At 42.5% G+C, this 22,871-nt stretch overlaps 1 protein-coding gene and 1 long non-coding RNA gene across 6 annotated transcripts in view; one reads left to right on the top strand and one right to left on the bottom strand.

Annotated features, from left to right (window-relative positions):
* BNIP3L (BCL2 interacting protein 3 like) overlaps positions 1–10,978 on the top strand; it is a 25,617-nt gene extending 14,639 nt beyond the window's left edge. For all 5 annotated transcript variants that reach the window (XM_032288571.1, XM_032288575.1, XM_032288573.1 and 2 more), the window contains 3 exons: positions 5,550–5,653; positions 5,777–5,926; positions 8,217–10,978. In XM_032288571.1, the coding sequence (XP_032144462.1) occupies positions 5,550–5,653; positions 5,777–5,926; positions 8,217–8,265 (303 nt within the window). In that variant the 3' untranslated portion in view covers positions 8,266–10,978. The remainder of the gene's footprint in view (positions 1–5,549; positions 5,654–5,776; positions 5,927–8,216) is intronic.
* On the bottom strand, positions 3,088–22,583 carry LOC116558520. Its single transcript, XR_004272035.1, has 3 exons — positions 22,572–22,583; positions 7,016–7,019; positions 3,088–3,171 (listed from the first exon to the last, which is right to left on the bottom strand). It is a non-coding gene; the product is annotated as an uncharacterized LOC116558520 (long non-coding RNA).
* Between the last annotated feature and the right edge of the window lie 288 nt (positions 22,584–22,871).

Genomic DNA, 22,871 nt, shown 5'->3' on the forward strand with positions numbered 1-22,871 from the left:
CCTCCGCCTCCTGGGTTCAGGCAATTCTCCTGCCTCAGCCTCCTGAGTAGCTGGGATTACAGGCGCACGCCACCATGCCCAGCTAATTTTTTGTATTTTTAGTAGAGACAGGGTTTCACCATGTTGACCAGGATGGTCTCGATCTCTTGACCTCGTGATCCACCCGCCTCTGCCTCCCAAAGTGCTGGGATTACAGGCTTGAGCCACTGCGCCCGGCCTCCAAAATGTGTTTTCAAGAATGTTTGTTCAAAGGGAAGTTCCATAGGATAGTCCTGAAGTCAAATAAATGGAAAGGAATGAAGGCCCAGGTCCCCCCACACTCTCACCCTAGTAGTCACATGAGTATTTCTGACCGTTCCTGCAGTAAAGAAATTGTTACCGTTTAAGCTGGGCATGGTGGCACTTGCCTGTAGTCTCAGCTGTTTGGGAGGTGGAGGCAGGAGGATCCCTTGAGCCCCGGGAGTTTTGAGTCCAGCCTGGGCAACATAGCAAGACCCTCTGTTTCAAAAAAAAAAAAAAAAAAAAAAAAAAGGAAAAAAAAAGAAATGAGATTAAGTAAACCAAGTGTTACCAAGCTTATCTGACCTTAGACTTTCTTCTTCCTCTCTGCATACATTTTTCCCTTAAGAACTTAATAACCCTATTGGAGCACTTTGGCAGATGCTTTCCTGGCTCATGGAGTTGCAGATGTACAATTAGGCTTGGCTGAATATTTACACGGAATTCTAGAACTGAATGCATCTACCCTAGAATTCCAAAGAATTTTTGAAATTCAGGAAAGAAAATGTCAGGATTTTGGCCTTTGGTAGGTTGGCCAGTGTTGATCCCTTCACAGGAACACATTCCTAAAAGAACACTGGCTGTCATCAAGAGGAGGTACTTTATGTTGACAATTAGATCAGTCAGTTCTCTTTCAACAAAGGGAAGAATTTGGAAAGACAGTCTGACTCCTGTGAGAGACATTATAGCAGTTGAGTAAGACTTAATAAGGGAGCTGTCAGTAGGTATAGTTTAAACTTTCAAAAAGCCTTTTACATTGCCTTTTTAAAATGGAAGAGACAGTAATTTAAAAATTGATTACTTCAGGATTTAGGAAAATAGATTTTCTTCATGAATTAGAAGAAAAGTTTATGGTTACGAAACTTAAAAAGGCAGTTAACAAATGACTGTTACTGTGCTTGATCTTATTGAATGTTTTTATATGTGTTTATAGGGAATATATGCCATTTTCAAGCTTTTCCAAGATGAGGAAGCAAAGTCCCTAACAATAACTAGATATGTTCTAGGTGCTTGATTTCTTTTTTAAAATGTTTCTCTCTCTCTCTCTCTCTCTCCCTCTCCCTCTCTCTCTCTCTCCCTCTCTCTCTCTCTCTCTCTCTCTCTCTCTCTCTCTCTCTCTCTCTCTCTCTCTCTCTCTCTCTCTCTCTCATTCTCTCTCTCTCTCTCTCTCTCTCTTTCATTTGAGTCAGGATCTCAGGGTCTTGCCTTGTCACCCAGGATGGTGTGCAGTGGTGCAGTCATAGCTCACTGCAGACTTTGATTCCCGGCTCAAGCAGTTCTTCTGCCTCAGCCTCCCTAGTAGCTGGGACAACAGGCACACGTTGCCATGCCCAGTTAATTTTTAAATTTCTTTGTATAGACAAGCATCTCAATATCTTGTCCAGGCCAGTCTCAAACTCCTGGCCTCAAATGATCCTTGCACGTCAGCCTCCCAAAGTGTTGGAATTAAAGGCGTGAGTTACTACTTCCAGCTCTCTTTTAATGTTCTAAATCTAGTGAAAGCAGTGATATTATCCCCATGGACAAATAGAAAAAGTGAGGCTTTGTACTAATGACTTATCTCAGATCACAAAGCAATTCAGTGTTAGAGCCAGGACTGAAAGCAGGTCTGAGTCTGTGGCCCTTGTTCTTTCTACTAAAGTAAGTAAATGAATTCAGTTGATTACAGGAGAGTAAACAAAGCCATGAGGATGAACTGAAAAATGTCTGCTGAGTTATGGTATGGGAAGTCTAAGGTAGTGTGCACTTAGGAAAAAGATCATAAGACTTTTGGGATGATCATCCTTAAGGGTCTCAGTTCTGTATCAGAAAATAGACTGTAGATTGTTTCTTCACTTGATCTTAGCTTAGCCAAAAACTCTTGAGAAGCAATATAGATTATTTCTTGAAGATATTTTGCATTGTGTTTCTGGGACCAGAAATGCCAGCACAATGCTGGGTGTTATTGAAAAATAATCCAGACTGAAAATGTCGTCCTTTTCCTCTTTTGTAAAACTGTGATATATATCTGTTCATAAATCATGGTATACAGTTTATCCATATTTAGAGGACAAAGTGACCTTGAGGTGGACCAGAGAAGGAGAACTTAAATGATTAGAAAATAAAGAACTCCATGTGAGAGAACAGGCTAGAATGATCAGCATCTTCTTTGTTTTTGTTTTTTTGTTTTTTGATTTTGAGACAGTCTCTCTCTGTCACCCAGGCTGAAGGGCAGTGGCATGATTGTGGCTCACTGCAACCTTTGCCTCCCAGGTTCCAGCAGTTCTCCTGCCTCAGCTGCCCAAGTAGCTGGGATTACAGGTGTGCACCAAAACACCTGGCTAATTTTTGTATTTTTAGTAGAGATGGGGTTTTGCCATGTTGGCCAGCCTGGTCTCGAGCTCCCAACCTCAAGTGATCCATACTCCTTGGCCTCCCAAAGTGCTGGGATTACAGGTGTGAGCCACCATGCCCAGCCAGAATCTTCTTTGAATAGATGTAGATATAGAGAGAGGCTTATTGATTTTAAAAGCACAAAGCTTATATAATTAGATTAAGTGCATTTTTACCATATTCTGGAATTCCAGGAATTGGAAGGCAGTTTAAAACCTGAAAGTGACAAATTTAAAATTAATAGATGGAAGCACAGAGCAGTAGTAAAAGTGTTAGGATAAGTTGAGAAACTTATCTGGAGTTCTTTTTTGTTTTCTTTTCTTTTTAAAATACTTGTCCAAAGATAACTGTGCTTCACTCAACTGAGAAAATTCCATCCTCTTGAGAAAAAAAACTAGAGCGTAAAATCTTACTGCGTTTTCATTCTGTCAGAAATTATGAAATACTAACTTGTTAAATCTTTAAGCAGCTTTAAAGAGAGACCTGCAAGGTCAAAGCAGGAAACTAAACAGAAGTGACCTGCAATGTGTTGAGTGTAGTCAGTTACTATGTGCCCACCAGCGGAGCTGCAAGGAAATTGTAACAATTGATTGTTTTTGGTTTGGGATGAATTCAGTGTTACTCCAAAGAGCCAACTCATGATTCTGAGTAATCTCAGTAGCCAGTGGAAAGAGCTTAATCCTAAATGCTACATTGTGTCATTCTGTGGAATTTGCCAAGTTCAGCAGAACTAGATAAGAATGGTACTGACAAGAGCAGCAGACACACACAGGGGTTTTACTTTGCCCTGTCTGAAGCTCCTGTCCTAGGGTAGCTATTTCACAGAGAACTAGACCTGTCAAAGAAGTCACGTGAATATGCCAGACTCTGCATTTCTTAGCTGCCTACTGAAAAGAGTGACACCTCTGGTCAAAGAGTGAATCCTAGTCAAACAAAATAAAATGTCAGCATGCTTCTTAGTTTTGAGACCCTTGGGTTTGGGGTCATAGCATGACATTTCTTAAAACTGAATATGGCCAGGTGCCATGGCTCACACCTGTAATCCCAGCACTTTGGGAAGCCGAGGTGTGTGGATCACTTGAGGTCAGAAGTTTGAGACCAGCCTGGTCAACATGGTGAAACCACGTTTCTACTAAAAATATAAAAACTGGCCAGGTGTGGTGGTGGGCGCCTGTAATCCCAGCTACTCTGGAAGCTGAGGCAGGAGAATCAATCGCTTGAACCCAGGAGGCAGAGATTGCGGTGAGCCGAGATCACGCCACTGCACTCCAGCCTGAGACTCTGTCTCAAAAAAAAAAAAAAAAAAAAAAACCTGAATAAATAATACATTATCATTTTTATGACTTTTTCTTTCCTGTGGTTCTATTAAAATGAGAGCTTTTGGAAATTTTAATTGTTCTTGGTCTAAAACTTTAGGTTATCATTAGCAATTTTTAAAAATCACATTTTTCATTTTATTTGATATGACAAATGTTAAATTCTGACTTGACTTATTATAGATTATTCCAAAAACCTTTTGGCTAACATAGTTTCAAAACCTTGTAAAATGTTTGTATAGCAATTTGTCCTAAAAATACAGTCTCCTCCTGGAGAGTAATACCTCGTGGTTAACAGCAGGGCCTCTCAACACGTGTTTTTGGGTTTGAATACTGCCCCTGCTATGTATTGGGTGTGGAACCTTAGGCAAATTATTTAATCTATATCTCAGTCTCCTCATCTATAAAATGGGATTTTTAATAATTCCTATTTCTGTAGGTTGGTTGTTGCAAGGTGAAAGTTAATGCATGTGGCTGGTTACAGTGTCTCATATCTGTAATCCCAGCATTTTGAGAGCCTAAGGCAGGGAAGATCCCTTAGACCCAGGAGTTCAAGACCAGGCTGGGCAACATAGTGAAACACTATCTCTTTAAAAAATACAAAAATTAGCTGGTTGTGGTGACACACACCTGTCGTCCCAGTACTTGGGAGACTGAGTGGGAGGATTAATTGAGCCCAGGAGTTCGAGGTTGCAGTAAGCTATGATTGCACTCTGGCCTGGGTGACAGAGGAGACCCTGTCTTTAGAAAATATAATAAAACAAGTTAATGTATGTAACATGCTTGGAATAATATTTGTCACTTTAAGTGCTCAGGAAATACTATTGTTTGTTTCCTCATCACATCTCTCACTTATTTTTGTTTTACTTCACATCACTTTATTTTTGGCATATCCTTTTAGGTATATTTCCTTTTGTTTTTTTAAATTAAGAAATTCTGTTTTTTTGAGACAGAGTCTGTTGCCCAGGCTGGAGTATAGTGGCTGGGTCTCAGCTCACTGCAACCCCCACCCCAAAGGCTCAAGTGATTCTTCTGCCTCAGTCTCCCAAGTAGTTGGGATTAAACACAGCTAATTTTTGTATGTTTTTAGTAAAGATCGGGTTTCACCATGTTGGCCAGGCTGGTCTCCAGCTCCTCACCTCAAGTGATCTGCCCACTTCAGTCTCCCAAAGTGCTTGGATTACAGGTGTGAGCCACCGTGCCTGGCCTAGTTATGAAAATTTTAAGTGCATGTAAAAGAGAATAATACAATGGAACTCCATGTAAGTATTGCCCAGATTTAACTCTTATGGAGGTTTTTTATACCTCCCTTAGCATTACATCCCCAAATGCAGTCTTTTCCAGTTCCTGTGCTGTGCTTAGATACCACAACAGCGAAGCTCACTCAGGTTGTTCTAAAGATAGTACAGACTCTGATGTTAGATTATTTTTCATCATTATTTAGAAAAACAGCATGTTTCTTAGCTAAAATTGCTGATGCACAACCTTACGAGTTTAGTATATTTTCTGTCTAGATTTGTCTTTGTATTAGGAGGAATTGGTCTTCCTTTTTTTTTTTTAAGTTTGAATTCTTCTTTACAGTCAGAAGAAGAAGTTGTAGAAGGAGAGAAGGAAGTTGAGGCCTTGAAGAAAAGTGCAGACTGGGTGTCAGACTGGTCCAGTAGACCCGAAAACATTCCACCCAAGTGAGTTCTCACATATTTCTTGTCAGTGGACACAGCGGATCTGCACATACTTATAAGCGGTGGGCCTGGTAACCCCCACGATATTTTCAGCAAGTGACATCTGCCTCTGAATTTCTTTCTCAGGGAGTTCCACTTCAGACACCCTAAACGTTCTGTGTCTCTAAGCATGAGGAAAAGTGGAGCCATGAAGAAAGGGGGTATCTTCTCCGCAGAATTTCTGAAGGTGTTCATTCCGTCTCTCTTCCTTTCTCATGTTTTGGCTTTGGGGCTAGGGTAAGTACTGGTAAACTCCTGAAGTTTTTTCCATTCATTTTATCCTCATATTTTATTTTCAGATTAAAGAAATGTATGTGAAAGCAGTTTTTATTGCTTTACTTTCAATGTTTTAGTGCAAATAAGGTGAACTTAAGAATGATTAAAGTGGGTACACAGTTCTACAAATAAGCATTTTTAATAACAGTAGGGGTTTTTTGCTTATTTAAAAATAAGATGTTTGGCTGGGTGTGGTGGCTCGCGCCTATAATCCTAGCGCTTTGGGAGGCCAAGGCGGGTGCATCACCTGAGGTCAGGAGTTTGAGACCAGCCTGGCCAACATGGTGAAACCTCATCTCTACTAAAAATACAAAAATTAGCTGAGCATGGTGGTACACGCCTATAATCCCAGCTACTTGGGAGGTTGAGGCAGGAGAATTGCTTCAACCCAGGAGGCGGAAGTTGCAGTGAGCCAAGATCATGCCACTGCACTCCAGCATATGTGACAGAGCAAGACTGTGTCCCGGGGGGGAGGGGAGAAGAAAAGATGATGTTAATATTAATCCCCTAGGTGATCATTTTTAAGTGAACTCTTCTGTGATTGATTTTTCTTTTTGGGTTTTGTTGTTTAATATTTAATCTTGAGTAACTTATGAAGTAAACTAATCTTTAGCATATAAATTTTGTGACCGATAAAGTACTTTTTTTCATTTGGGAAAATACATGATTACATTGGATAGTTTTTTTAATGAAACTGGTAGGTTGATTGGGGCTATTTTTTTCCTCTTTTAACTTTGTAGTATTTTCATTTTGCTAAAATCAACCTCATGTTTACCTGTAATTCATAAGTTTTTCAGCCACATCTTTTAAATAAATTGCTTTTTTTCCTTGATTTAAACAATTGAGGAATTACATCTAAAAGATTTTAGAGGTTAAACAGTAGCTGTTAATTTTTTTTTTTTTTTTTTGAGCTGAAGTTTCGCTCTTGTTGCCCAGGCTGGAGTGCAGTGGCGTGATCATGGCTCATCACAACCTCCACCTCCCAGGTTCAAGTGATTCCTCTGCCTCAGCCTCCCAAGTAGCTGAGATTATAGGCATGCGCCACCACACCTGGCTAATTTTGTATTTTTAGTAGAGACAGAGTTTCTCCATGGTGGTCAGGCTGGTCTCGAACTCCCAGCCTCAGGTGATCTGCCTGCCTTTGCCTTCCAAAGTGCTGGGATTTGTGATTTTTTTCAAGACATATGTTATGCTCTAAGCATGCCCAATGGGTCATTTTCAGTATAAGGTATGCAGAAGGTGGGTCATCCTTTTTCTTCCCTTCAAGGAAGAAAATTGGAGAGAAAATCAATCTCTTATCAGAGAGAGATTCTCAGTCACGACCTCGGAAATGCACATACAGCTTTCCATACACCATTTTTGCCTCTCCCGGGTGCTTGATGTGCTTTTGTGAGGGCAAGGATAGTAAACACAAACAGCAACCTAGAAGGGCTTTGTGCGGAAGGGCAATGTTTGACCTTTACATGGTGGTTAATTTGGGGCAGGAGTAGGAGTTTCATATGTTGCTGCCTCTACAGCAGTTCATTGCCCATAGGTGGTTTGTTTCTGTACCTTGCCCTGTCTCTTTCAGTCATCTTCAGATTGTCTGTCTTGCTTTAAGTATAACTATTTCTATGGATGAATGTAGAAAGAGGGTTTAAAAAGTTGGTTGCTTTAATTGCACTGGAGGTGGAGCTAGTTACATATTTTCCTTAAGTTCCTTTCTAGTTTTGCTATTGAAGGGGCCAGATACTAGCTTGGCATGAAAAAGTACCATAAGGCCCCTAATCCTTAAGAGTTACTAGTAAGAGCTGTCTTTAAAGTACTAGCAGCTTTTAAGGGTTTTTTGTTTGTTTGTTTGTTTGGTTTTTTTTTTGGTCCTACATAGAGCACCAAAATAATTTCACATATTAGTATAGTTTTATGTCTGAAATGTCAGTAGAACCTTCTGTCCACCAAAGAGGGACACCTCTAAGGAGGTGGGCTACTTTATTTACTCTGTGGAGGGATCTGTTCTCTCGGGCTTTACTTTGTGTAATCACTACCCCTTGGCTGTCTAGTCCCGATTTAATGAGTAATCATCTAAAACCAGTTTGACTGGGCTTGTGATTGGTTTAAGAAAGTCAGTGGTGATTTCATGGTGTTTGGGGAGCGGTGCCCATAAACCTTTAGAGTCTTTTACAAAGACTGAAGAGTTTAGAGTTCAGCCTGTGGACAAGCTGGTGCAGAACTGTTGAAACAGGTGAAACATGATGCCTCTGCTTCCTTTCAGCATCTATATTGGAAAGCGACTGAGCACACCCTCTGCCAGCACCTACTGAGGGAAAGGAAAAGCCCCTGGAAATGCGTGTGACCTGTGAAGTGGTGTATTGTCACAGTAGCTTATTTGAAATTGAGACCATTGTAAGCATGACCCAGCCTACCACCCTGTTTTTACATATCCAATTCCAGTAACTCTCAAATCCAGTATTTTATTCAAACTCTGTTGAGGCATTTTACTAACCTTATACCCTTTTTGGCCTGTAGGACATTTTAGAATTTCCTAACAGAGTTTACTGTTGTTTAGAAATTTGCAAGGGCTTCTTTTCCGCAAATGGCCACCAGCAGAATATAATTTTGTCAACAATGCTATTATCTCTAATTAGTACCACCAGACTAGACCTGTATCATTCATGGTATAAATTTTACTCTTTCCACATAACTACCATTTCTCTCTTAAACTGAGATCAGGTTAGCAAATGATGTCAAAGAAGCTTTATTTTCTAGTTGGTTTTTTCCCTCAAGACAAAGACAAGCTTCCCTAAGCTTGAGTAGATAGTTATTAAAAAGAAAACAAACAAACAAAAAAAGCAAGACACAAGAAAAAAAAACATCCTGGGCAATAAAAAATTATTTTAAACCAGCTTTGGAGCCACTTTTTTGTCTAAGCCTCCTAATAGCGCCTTTTAATTTGTAGGAGGCAAGCTGTATAAATGATAGGTATGAAATAGAGTAAGAACTAAAATACATCAGCAGATTTTCATACTAGTATGTTGTAATGCTGTCTTTTCTATATGGTGTAGCATCTTTCTGATAAGGAACGTCTCAGGCCTAGAAATATATGAAATTGCTTTTTGAGATTTTTTTGTGTGTGTTTGGTATTTTTTACATTAATTAGCTGCATGTGAATTTTTCGTGACTTTAAATTTTTAAAAAAATTTTTATTTCTTTATTTTTTTCCTCTCTCTAAGAGGCTTTGGAATGAGTTCCAATTCTTGATGTTAATACAGGCTTCTTGTTTTAGGAAGCATCACCTATACTCTGAAGCCTTTAAACTCTGAAGAGAATTGTTTCAGAGTTATTCCAAGCACTTATGCAACTTGGAAAAGCAGACTTGGGTTGTGGGAACAGTTGACAGCGTTCTGAAAAGATGCCATTTGTTTCCTTCTGATCTCTCACTGATTCATGTTTACTGTACAGTCTTCCCAAGGTGATTCCTGCGACTGCAGGCACTGGTCATTTTCTCGTGTAACCGTCTTTTCAGTTATGGTAAGCTCTTCAAGTTCAGAACACTCAGCAGATTCCTTCAATGATATACTTGTTCGTTTGTTTCTAAAATGTGAAGCTTTAGGACCAAATTGTTAGAAAGCATCAGGATGACCAGTTATCTCGAGTAGATGTTCTTGGGTTTCAGAACATCTAGCATGACTCTGAAGGATACCACATGTTTTATATATAAATATTACTGTTTATGATACAGACATTGCTGTTGACATTTAGAGAACCATTGTTAATTTTAAAACTAGCAATCTGTAAAGTGCATCAGGTCAACTTGAATTAAAACACTATGACAGCCAGGTTTGCCAGTTTGCAGGAACTATCTAACTCTTCTCTCTCACATCAAGGTTTGTAAAATTGATGTGTTATAGTGGAAAATAACATACAAATTAAACAAGAAAATTTTTGTCTTTTTTCAAGAACATAGCTGGCTATCTTTAAGAAAGATAATATATCCTAAATAGTTTTCCAAGTAATTTTCTTTTTTCTTTCTAGCATTTGATGTCTAAATAATTTTGGACATCTTTTTATTAGACCATGTTTCTGTCTTACTCATAAACCTGGTCACACTTGGTTTGTCTTCTATAACCTATTTATTTCAAGTGTTCACATTTGAATTTCTCTGGGAAGACAGTAAATCTGATGGCCCACTGATTTTGGAAAAGCCTGAATAAAGTTGGAAAGGCCAGAAAGTTAGGAGAACTGAATAGCTAAACTGCTATAGTATGCAATTTGTATTACAGTTGGTATTACAGGAGGGAAAAGTAAAATTGAACTTTACATGAAAGTGACTTCTTACAGCGGGTGTGTTGTGCTCTTTCCAAGTTCAGTAGCAATTCTGTCAGTAGTGCCATTGAACCTGGGTATATTTATGATTTCTTTCAACGTTAAACATAGTGTGCCCTTTTTCTTAAAGTATCAGTGAAATTACAGAATATTACTTAAAACATGAATACGTCATCACGATAGCATTTATTATGAGAGCATGTAGTATGTATCTGTAGCCCTAACACACAGGATGAACATTTTTACTCCTACTCAGATTTGTGTTGACTGAAGACATTGTGGATTAGAAAGGAGAATTCAGCAATTAGCAGTTGAAATTGTGAGATTCATGTTTAAAAAGCTTTACACCTGTTTACAATTTGGGGACAAAAGGCAGGCTTCATTTTTCCTATGTTTGATGAAAACTGGCTTAAGCTATTCTGTAAATAGAATCAAGAGCAAAACTGCACAGACTTGCACATTGAAAAGTGCAACAAGTTCCCATGATTGCAGTAAAAATATTTACTATTCTGAAAAATGGGAATTGAAAACTTAGCCAGTCGGATGAGTTTTTACATGAACCCGTTGTGGAAACTGTTGGAATTAACTGAGCCAAAGTGATTATGCATCTTTCATCTATTTAGTTAGCACTTTGTATCGTTATATACAGTTTACAATACCTGTATAACTTGTAGCTATAAACATTTTGTGCCATTAAAGCTCTCACAAAACTTCTTCTGTCAGTATATCATTTTTCTGTCAGATGTGTTGCCTGGGAGTTTCGGGCAATGGGGCCTCCTTGCCTGCACACAGCCTTCCAGTCATCTGGTCCCCCGGCAGTGGAGTTCCTCACAGTGCTTGGGTGTGAACGGTGTTCCTGTGGGGACGGTCACCTCGTTGTGAGCATTCGTGAATGCCTCAGGACTGTAGCCTTCAGAGCATTGCCTCCAGGCAGTGGTAGGAGGGTGCTGACGCGGTGAGTGCTCAGGACGTGCAGGAGGAACGCGGAATGTGCCCTGATGGGCACGGCAGTGGGGACACCTGTGAAAGTGGATCCAGAAGAAACTGAACGTTCCACATGCCTGGAAAATAGGATGGATACGTAGAAGACTGAAAATGTAGGTTAGTACTGAACCTAGTCAGTGGGATACCTTTGGGGGTTTATTTCTTTTAAACAGGGAGATGATTTAAGATGTCTATTTTAGACAGGGCATCTGGTGAGGACCGAGTGCCGGAGAAGATCAATCAGTTCTCTAGGCGAGGAGCTAGATCATGCCCTGGGCTGTCACCCTGGGTTTGGTAAGGGTGGGCTTGGTAAAGGTGGGCCAGGATAGGAATGAGAAAGCGGAAGTAAGCAGGTCAGAAAGTGACTTAGGAGGAAGTCATGTGTATTCGTGTGTGTGTGTGTGTGTGTGTGTGTGTGTGTGTGTGACCTGAATACATGTATTGATGACATTAGTTAAAAGAGGACAGGAGAAGAAATGGGGTGATAGGAGCAAAGAGGGGGGATTTCAACTTTGAGAGCATTGAATAGGAAATGTCTGAGGGACTTCTGATTGCACACTTATTAGATAGAACTAGAACCCAGGGAAGGGTCTGGAGTGGAAGTCAAACACGATCACGGCCGTGCATTCTATGTTGATAGGATGTTTAAAGAATAGACCATGGGCGAAGAAGAAACATTAACAGTGAAGCCCACATTTGAAGGTTGAGCAGAAGAGCGACTCGGGGTGAATGATAGTATCACAGAACCCCCAAAAGTTGGAGGAGGTGACCAATCCTGACAGGTTTAGTGGTTGCATAAGGTGAATCGAGAAGCTTTGGAATATGGCAGTCGGATCAGTGCTGATCTTTACAAGAGCATATTCTGTAGGAGTGAAAGAAGGATCCTGGATAAGATTATGTGGGTCAATGAGAATAAAGAAGTGTTGGCTTTTCTGAATAAACTTGATGAAGAAAACAAAGGGGGCAATTTCTGAAGAGGAGACAGGATCATAGGATTGTTGGCTTAGGTTGGGAATAGAGAGAGGGGTCAATGTGTAAACCAAGGAGAGGGAGCAAAGGGAAATAGAGCTAGGAGGGAGCAGATGAATAATGGAGTAGTGGGACGTTTTCCCTCCCGGAGTGAGAAGGGAAGTACGTTAATCACTCAGATGCGAGAGTGAACCTTGGAAAGAGTTTACAAAACACAGACGTTGATGACAGAAAATGAAGATGTGAGAAGGGGTGAGGAGAGATCAGTTAGAAGTATAAAGTGAGGAAACCCCGTCTGGTGGCTCCGCTTTCTGTGTGTTTGAGAGGAGGCCAGTGGTTGATGCAGGAGGGGGAAGGAGCTGTTTCCCATCAGTATCTCCTCATCTGGGAGGAGATGGGAGCTAATGCTGAAATCCTCGAAGCCTTACAATGGCTCCAGCCTTCATTCCCCAGTGCAGCCAGAAGCACCAGGCAGGCGGACTGGGTTCTGTCGCTTCGCAGCCTGGGGGGTGTGGTGCTTTTGAGCTTCAGCTGTCTCATGTGTCAAGCTAAGGGGCTGCCCGAGGTGTTCTCTAAGGACCTTTTAATTCTACAGTTCCTATTAGTGAATTACAGTTCAGGGTAAAAAGCTGGATTAGGAATGGGTGAATGATCTGAATGATTGCCTGAGCCCAGGAATTCAAGACCAACCTGGGTAATATAGCAAGACTCCATCTCTTACAAAAATTAAAAATATTGGCCGGGCGCGGTGGCTCACGCCTGTAATCCCAGCACTTTGGGAGGCCGAGGCGGGTGGATCACGAGGTCAAGAGATCGAGACTATCCTGGTCAACACGGTGAAACCCCGTCTCTACTAAAACTACAAAAAATTAGCTGGGCATGGTGGCGCGTGCCTGTAATCTCAGCTACTCAGGAGGCTGAAGCAGGAGAATTGCCTGAACCCAAGAGGCGGAGGTTGCGGTGAGCTGAGATCGCGTCATTGCACTCCAGCCTGGGTAACGAGCGAAACTCCGTCTCAAAAAAAAAAAAAAAAAAATATTAACCAGGCATGGTACTGCACACCTGTAGTTCCAGCTATATGGAAGCTGATGGAGGGAGGATTGCTTGAGCCCAGGTCAAGGCTGCAGTGAGTTAGGATTGCACCACTGCCTTCCAGCCTGGGTGACAGAGCGACATCCTGTCTCAAAAAAATGGGAGCAAGGTGCAGTGACTCATGTTTGTAATTCTAGCACTTGGGGAGGCCAAGACAGGAGGATTGCTTGAGCTCAGGGGTTCCAAGACCAGCCCAGGCAACATGGCAAAACCCTGTCTCTACAAAAAATACAAAAAATTAGACATGGTGGCACGTGACTGTGATCCTAGGTACTCAGGAGGCTGAGGTGGGAGGATTACTTGAGCCCAGGAGGTTGAGGCTTATAGTGAGCTCTGACTGTGCCACTCCACTCCAGCCTGGGCAACAGTGAGATCCTCTCTTAAAAAAGAAAAAAAAAAAGGATGAATGAGGAATAGACACTATGTACATGTTGCAAATATTACTTTAGGTTTGGTAGTGGATCAAAAATGTGTATGTTTATTTTAAAAGTCTGTGTTTCTTGATAAAGACCAAGATAATGGTTCATTTATCAACAAAATGCAGATTGAAAAAAATCTAAATTCTGGGTTTAGGTGAGCTGAGATTCTACATCACAAATACTTGATCTTCAGGAAACCAGTGGACCCCATTTTTAATGTTTTTGCTTTTATGTATTTCAGCCCTTGAATGATTTCTTGTACCACTGTTTCCTGAGAGGTGTGAAGTTCAGAGCATTACCATATTTATAAACTAATTGTAAAATGTCATGAAAGCCAGAGGGGGAGGAAAGAGTTTTAAAGATTACCTCGTCCTTCACCTATTACTGTTTCTGACCTAGAATGGTAGCAATACAAACTTTAAGGTCATGAAATGAGCCAGTTTATAAATCAAATGAAGAGAAAATCAGTTCTTGCCAAAGACCCCATGTCTTAAGTTGGGAAAAGAGTTCGTCAGAAGTTAATGGACAATGGCAAGTCCTATAAATAACTGAAATAGTCCAAGGGTTTTGAATAAGCAGTAATTGATAGTTAAACTGTTCTTAGACTTTGAAATGCCAGTTTGAAGTTTGCCCCAGTGAAATGGGCTTGGAAACTTGGTGTGAGAGAAGAGGTACTACAGATCCTACCAGAAATTATTTGGTTGACACTCAGGAAAAGATACACCTCCTCTGGGATTTACGTCATTCTTAGAAATGCTCTGCAAAAACAGAAACTCGGTCTCAGTGAATTTTACCTCCGCTCCACTTATAGTGTCCTGTCCTCTCCTGCCACTCCTAGTAGAAGTAAGGAAAAATCATGGACATACTTGGTAAAGAAAGAAACAGTTTTTTGTTTTGTTTTGTTTTTTTTAGACAGTCTCGCTCTGTCACCCAGGCTGGAGTACAGTGGATTGATCTCAGCTCACTGTAACCTCTGCTTCCTGGGTTCGAGTGATTCTCCTGCCTCAGCCTCCCAAGTAGCAGGGATTACAGACACGTGCCACCACGGCCAGCTAATTTTTTGTATTTGTAGTAGAGATGGGGCTTCGCCATGTTAGGATAATCTCGACCTACCGACCTCGTGATCTGCCTGCCTCGGCCTCCCAAAGTGCTGGGATTACAAGCGTGAGCCACTGCGCCCAGCCAGAGACACAGTTTTTAATAAAAGCTCCAAAAGTGATTGATACACAGCCAAGATGAGGGTCACCGGTCCTCAGGTGTTTGAGAATGATGCCCACAACTGTAGTCAACTCTGATCTCCCCTGAACTCCAGACCCACGCGTCCAGCCAGCTACCTGTTGGACATGGCCATTCGAACGTTCACGGGCATTTCAAACTGTGTGCGTCAGAACTCCCCGCCTCTTGCTTCCTCTTTTCTTCCATGTACCCATCTTTTTATGGTGTCTGTGAATGGCGCAAGGTGCCTTCAATTGCCCAAACCAGAAACTTGCCAATTACCCTTTTTCTTTCCTTCTCCTTCCAGTCAGTCACCATGACCTGTGAATTCCACCTTTAAAATACCGCTCAGCCTCACCGACCTTTCCCACCTTGCACTACCTTATTCAGGCCCCAGAACCCTTGGTCGCCTCCCTCCCAGAGCTTCCTAGCTGAGTTCTGTGGCACTGTACTTTTCTGTCAGCAGCTACAGTCATTGTCCTAAAATACAAATCGTATCACGGTGTCATTTGAAATCCTTAAATGATTCCCCAGTGTCTTGGGGATCAAGTTCAAGTTCCCAAAGTGGCTGCCAGGCTTGTGGACCTCCAGCCTCATCTGACTGTGGCTGTCCCCGACTCTCACTCCACTGGAGTCAGCCTGACCTCATGCTCTTGGAACCCTGTTTCCCCTAAGTGCTGTTTTCCCTGCCAGGGATAGCCCTCCCCCACCTTCATTTTTCAGGGCTCAGCTTGGCAGTCACTTCCCCGGAGAAAACTTTGTTGACAGCTGCCCCACGTGCCTCCCCTACCTAGGCTAAGTGCCTCTCCTATGATCTCTCAGAACAACTGTCACTTCCCCCGTGGTGGCACCAGTCACCCTGGATGAGAATTGTCTTTGTCTGGCTCTTTTGTATCTTGAGGTCCTCTAGGTAAGTGCTGTGTCTTGCTCACTGTATCCCAGAATGGGCACCAGGCTTGTCGCATAAGGCATGCTAAAAATATCTATTGAAAATTAATGGCCATGCAGAGTGGCTCACGACTATAATCCCAGCACTTAGGGAGGCCAAGGTGGGAGGATTGCTTGAGGCCAGGAGTTTGAGGCCAGCCTGAGCAACATGGTGAGACCCCATCTCTACAAAAGGTAAAAAAGTTAGCTAGTCTCAGTGGCACATGCCTGTAATCCCAGGTATGGGAGGCTGAGGCAGGAGGATCACCTGAGCCTGCCTGCCCAGGTCAAGGTTGCAGTGAGCTATAGATTTCAGAGCATTTTGAATTTCAGATTTTCAGATTTCAGATGCTCAAATGGTAGGTATAATGCAAATATTAAAAAATCCAAAAAGATTGAAATCCAAAGCACTTTGGGTCCCAAGCAATATACTCATCCTATAATACAGGGCTGGCTGGCATGACATCAAACATGGAATGTTGATTAATTTTAGCCATATAGCATTGTCTACAGGCTGGGTTTGCCTTCAGTGACCTGAAATGAGATAGCCGGACATCTGAGAGGTTAGACTAAAATTTATCCTGCAGAGAAAGGTGTGGAGAGCCTGAGCTTTTAATCAGCGTTCCTGAGAAGTTCTCTCCACTGCCTGTTGAGGAAAGCGGCATCTGTTGAGAACTTCGTGCTGAGCTTCCACAGTGGCTATTAGTTACTAGCAGTCCTAGTAGATAACACATAGCTCCTGATGAAGGAACCTGGGCTCAGTGGTGTGAAATAATTCACCCCATCACAGCATTAGTAAATTAGAGGCAGGATGCCAATTCAAAGCAAAAGCACTTTTCCGAACAAGCATCTGAGGTTTCTTAATATTTTCCAAAACAGTACCTTAGTTATCAGTTTATATCATGAAAATCAGAGCTTCTAACCAAATCATTAACTACTGCAATAATTAGTAGTCTTAAAAATACTGGGGCAGGCGCAGTGGCTCATGCCTGTAATCCCAGAGCTTTGGGAGGCCGAGGCGGGTGGGTCACTTGAGGTCAAGAGTTCGAGACTAGCCTGGCCGATATGGTGAAACCTTGTCTCTAGTAAAAATACTAAAATCAGTCTGGCGTGGTGGTGCATGCCTGTGCTACTCAGGAATCTGAGGTAGGAGAATCACTTGAACCTGGGAGGCAGACGTTGCAGTGAACTGAGATCACGCCACTGCACTCCAGCGTAGGCAACAGAGCGAGACTCCATCTGAAAAAAAAAAAAAAAAAAAAAAAAAAGTTCTAATGGCAGATATGGGAAATAACAGAATGGAATCAAACACTAGATAGTGTTGTCAGCATGGCATATTTTGTTCTATGTGTATTTGACAATTCTGACAATCCTTGTGTGAAGATAGGTTTTGAGCTTTATCCATTTGGGCATCCCTAGGTTCAGCATTATGAATAAATCTGCAAAAGAAAAATTCCTATGCATTTCAGCCATTTCTAAAACTTAATTTTCATATCATCAGTGCTTTTTATGTGTGCTATAAATGTTTCTGACAATCCGTATTTTGGGGCTGTAAGTCAGAGAGATAATATATTGTGTGAAAAACTGTCACGATTACTGGTTTCTTAAGCATTGCTGTTTTCGACATGTGAATTAATAAATCATTGTTTTTTGTTTTTTGTTTTTTTTGAGATAGAGTCTTGCTCTGTCGCCAGGCACCAGGCTGGAGTGCAGTGGTGCAATCTTGGCTACTGCAATCTCCGCCTCCTGGGTTCAAGCAATTCTTCTGCCTCAGCCTCGCAAGTAGCTGGGACTACAGGCGCCCGCCACCACTCCCATCTAATTTTTGTATTTTTTAGTAGAAACGGGATTTCACCATGTTGGCCAGGATGTTCTCGATCTCTTGACCTCGTGATCCGTCCACCTTGGCCTCCCAAAGTGCTGGGATTACAGGCGTGAGCCACCGCCCCCGGCCAAATTCAGTGTTTTTAGTGAGAAGGAGAGGAGGGAAGAAGGAAATATGTAAATGTTCAGGAATCCCTTACCGTGGGACAAACCTTTAATTTTGAGCTCTTACATTCTTTAATCCTCACCATCCCCATTTGCGGTAGCAGCTGTTTCGGTTTCGCAGATGCGAAAATTCGTGTTCAACAAAGGAGCCAGGTCTCTGTTCTGCGTTCTTGCAGAGCAGCTTTTGACTGCCTTTGGGCTTGTGTCTGTAGCCTCCCCTCAAAGCGAACCAGCCTTCACTTAACACACTGTCCCCGGTTGCCAGGTCTTTTTGTTCTTTGGTGGATGTGGTTTTCTTTTTTATTAGGAAAACAAATCATGTATTAATGCAGTGAATGCGATCTTCAAGGCATTGCCAACATCAATTAATAGTGTTTTCTTTGGTTTCACATTTGTGATTTTTGCCATTTAAATGGAAGATGGATGTGAGTTTTAAAAATGGATGTAGGAATAAGGGATCTTCTTCAGTCCACGAAAGCACCTAGGACCCCTATGTTCCTTGCATTTTTTTAACCAGTAGATACTCATTATGTACCTACTGCATGCCAGAACTCCGCTGTGGTTTTTAGCCTGCTGTTCTGGTATAGCCTGACCCTGATGCACGTTAATGTCTATTAAAAACTTTATTACAAGCCAATGGAATCGTCGAGGGCTGGAGATTGAATGCACTGGAGGACAGAAACCCCAAGACACCAGGCACTGCATTTTCCACCTCGGGACCTCATTCTGCAGCTGCTGCTGCTGCCAGCACCAAAGGGCTTCTCCCCAGGAGTGTACCCTTGGAGCCTACCCCTCCTCCTTCTGCCTGAAGGAAGGAAGTGAGTTTCCCAACGCTTTCCTCCTGTGTTACTGGTTCTTGAGCCCACATCTCTCTGGATGTGCCTGATTGGGGGGTTGCTGGTGTCCTGCCTGCAAGAGAGGCTGGAAAAGTGAGTGGAGCTGGGGATGGTCCTTTGCCCTCCTGCCCTCCACCCCCACCAGGACTCATAAAGTGGTTGATTCTTCCTGCCTAGAAAGAAGTTCAGATGCTAGGTTGCCAAAAGGAAAGAAAAATGTCATCTGTGACTGGACCAAACATGGACATGGGACTTTCATTCTAGCAGGGAAAGTAAGCAGATCAATAACTACATATATTATTAGGTTAAGCGTTAAGGAGAGACAGAACTATGAGAACCTATAAAATGGAGACTTCGCTGAAGTAGCCTTTAAACCAAGCCCTGAAATCTGAGAAGCTGAGAGCTGCCAGGGGAAAGGGTGGAGAACAACTTCCTGAGAATAGGGAACAGCAAATGCTTTCAAAGTCAAAAAGAATGGGAGTCTTCCTGAAAGTCAGTCAGTGATGACACAGAGCTGGGAGAACTTGGAGAGAATTAGGAAGGGGTTTGGAGGCCACGCTGGCAATTATAGACTTTATTCAGAGGGTTTTGGGAAGCCATTAGAGAGTTTTAAATAGGGGAACCAACAGGCTTGGGATTTTAGATTTGCATTATTTAAAGATCACTGTTTTTTTCTTCTCTGTTTTTTAATTTGAGACACAGTCTTGCTCTGTCACCCAGGCTGGAGTGCAGTGGCGTGATCTTGACTCATTGTCATCTCTGCCTCCCAGGTTGAAGTGGTTCTACTCAGCCTCCCGAGTAGCTGGGATTACAGGCGTGCACCACCATGCCCGGCTAATTTTTGTATTTTTAGCAGAGCTGGGGTATCGCCATTTTGGCCATGCGGGTCTCAAACTCCTGACCTCAGGTGATCTGCCTGCCTCACTTGGCCTCCCAAAGTGCTGGGATTACAGGCATGAGCCACCACACCTGGCCACTCTTTTAGAGAAAAAACTTGAGAAAGAGAAGCATAGGTATGAGATGGCCAGTTAGGAAGAGCTTACAGTGGCTTAGAACTAAATTTGTCGTAGTGGTGGGGAAAAAGAAGATGGATTTGAGAAATATGCAGGAAGTACAGTCACTAAAATGGGATTCATTCGTGACACGTGTGTCGCCCCAAAGTGTCAGGACACAACTAACTTGCTTCGGAATTACAGTTGCATTTTTTGAGGGACAGCATCTGGTGGTCCAGTAGCAGGGTGGGAGTGGTGTGTCAGGCAGCCATGCGGAAGGAACATTGAATGCCCCATTGAATACAAGAGTAGGGAACTCAGAACAGAGACCTGCCTGAGACAGAGACCAGATTTAATCAGCAGCCAGTGGTAAGTGAAGCCACAGAATGGATAACGTGACCTAAGGGGAGAGAGAGAAAGGAAGGTCTAGGAAGAGCCCAGAGAACTCCAACGTTGAAAGATTTGCAGAGGAGAAGCTAAACGGAAGTTGAAAAGGCCAGGCAGCAAGAGGAAAACCAGTCCCTGAGAAGAACCTTTTTCACGAGCTGTGAAGCCTCTTGTTTCAAGATCAATGGAAAAGAGGGACTGCCTGGCATTGACTGATTTCATCAACATGGAAATCATTCATTTTAACAGCTGCCCTTTTGGAAGTTTGCTGGAGATGAAAGTTAGGAGAGGGTGTGCTGAGAGTGTGAAGAGGTAAAACAACAGGAAATGGCAGCCTTTTCTGCAGAATGTGGCCCTGAAGGGCAAGGGCGAGACAGGACAACAAGCAGAGGGAATAGCGGCTTGAGGAAGGATTTTTTTTTTTTAAGGTGGAACAGATTTGAGCATATTTAAATACTACAGGGAAGGCTGTATATTGGGGTCCTCTCAAGAAACAGAGCCAATAGGATGTGTGTGGATAGAGAAATTTATTATAAGGGCTTGGCTCATGTGGTTATGGAGGTTGGCAAGCCCAAAATCTGCAGGGTAGGCTGGCAGGTCGGAGACCCCGGGAAGAGCTGACGGTGCAGTTCCAACTGAAGGCCAACTGCTGCAGATTCCGTCTTGCTCCAGGGACCTCATTCTTTTATTCCAGTGAGGCCTTCAACTCACTGCATGAGGGCCACGCCACCGCTATTATGGAGGACAAGGGGCTTTACCAAAAGTCCACCAATTTAAATGTTAATCACAATCGCATCCAAAAACACTCTCGCGAAAGTGACCAAATGTTGACACTGTGGCCCAGCCAAGCTGACCAATATCACCAAGAGATGTGGTGGATACAAGGGAGGGCCGGAGGGGGAAGGGATTTGTTTCATTTTTGACACAGACACACCAATCCTCCAGAAGCTCCCTCTGTACCCTTCAGTTCCAAGGCCCTGATGGCTCCATAAGGAACAACGAACAGTGACCTGTTTCAGTGCCATCTAAACCAACAAAGATGGATTGTAACATGATTTTTAAAGCCATATTTGCAGCCACACCCAACACTTGCAGTTATGACCACCCCTGGTTTGTGAGTTTTGAGAACACACTGCCAAGAGAGCTAACTGTTCTTTATAATCAAGGGAGAGGAATTTGAGTGTCAGGTCAGGTTCCTGGGGGACCGGGAAGGAGACAGGGAGAGGAAGGAGGCAGCAGATACGCTCTTTCTGAAAAGGCTCTGGAATGTAAATCCCTCCTCTTTCTTCCAAACAAAATATCCTGTCGCAGAGACAGGGTGGATTATTTAGGGGGGCCCTCAAAGAGAGCTGAATTTCACAAGCAGATCAGACTTGTAACTTGCCGATAGCACATGGGAAAACTATTATTTTTCTCCACTTTTTATTTGCGTGTGTGTGTGTGTGTGTGTGTGTGTGTGAGAAACAGGTTTCACTATCTTTGCCAGGCTGATCTCGAACTTCTGAGCTTAGGCAGTCCTCCTGCCTTGGCCTCCCAAAGTGCGAGGATTACAGGTATGAGCCACTGCACCAGGCCTCATATTTTAAAATTTAATTTACATAAATAAAAACTGTTTTCAGCGGACTGTTCTGCAGATTTTGACAGGTAGGTACAATTACCTAATCACCACCACAATCAAGATACAGAATAGTTCCATGCCTCGAAAATTCTCACATCTTCCTTTTATTTTATTTTTTTATTTTTTAATTGACAATAATGATACATATTCATGGGATACATGGTGATATTTTGAAACATTTAATGTATCGTTATTTTATCAGGGTAATTACCATATCCATCATCTCAAACATCTGTCATTTATGTTTCTTTTGAGACGGAGTCTCACTTTGTTGCCTAGGCTGACTGCAGTGGCGCAATCTCAGCTCACTGCAGCCTCCGCTCCCCAGGTTCAAGTGATTTTCCTGACTCAGCCTTCCAAGTAGCTGGGATTATAGGTGCCTGCCACTGCGTCCAGCTAATTTTTGTATTTTAGTAGAAACGGTTTCACCATCTTGGCCAGGCTAGTCTTGAACTCCTGACCTTGTGATCTACCCACCTCAGCGTCCCAAAGTGCAGGGATTACAGGTGTGAGCCACTGTGCCTGGCCAACATCTCTCATTTCTTTGTGTTGGGAACTTTCAGTATCCTCCTTCTGGCTACTTGAAACTATATGTTACTGTTAACTATAGTCATCCACCATGCTATAGAACACTAGAACTTACCCTTTCATCTAGCTGTAATTCTGCATCCTATCCACCCCCCTTCCCCCACCCTTCCCATCCTCTAATTGTCCTCTGTTCTACTTTCCGTACATCCTCATTTAAAAAAGCAAAAGACTGATTGGAGACCTGAAAGCATCCTTAGTCAGTGGTAGCTTTGGATACTCACAGCAGTTACCTGACAAAATTGTTTAAAAAGGGGCGGGGTAGACAAACAACATATATTTAGTAATGACACCTGCAGTGTGGCATCGTATTTGCACATGCTAGGTGTATGCAGTTGTAAATGCCTTCAGCATTCATTTTACTGGCTGAGGATGGTGACTCATGTCTGTAATCCCAACACGTTAGGAGGCCAAAGCAGGAGGACTGCTTAAGGCCAGGAATTAAAGATCAGCCTGGGCAACTCAGCAAGACTCTGTCTCTACAAGAAAAAAAAAAAAAACCCAGGTGTGGTGGAGTGCACCTGTAGTCCCAGCTACTCTGGAGGTTAAGATGGGAGGATCACTTGAGCCCAGGAGTTAGATGCTGTAGTG

The sequence above is a fragment of the Sapajus apella genome, unplaced genomic scaffold (genome assembly GCF_009761245.1).
Source record: "Sapajus apella isolate SASKATOON/1434 unplaced genomic scaffold, GSC_monkey_1.0 scaffold21, whole genome shotgun sequence".
NCBI classification, from domain to species: domain Eukaryota; kingdom Metazoa; phylum Chordata; class Mammalia; order Primates; family Cebidae; genus Sapajus; species Sapajus apella.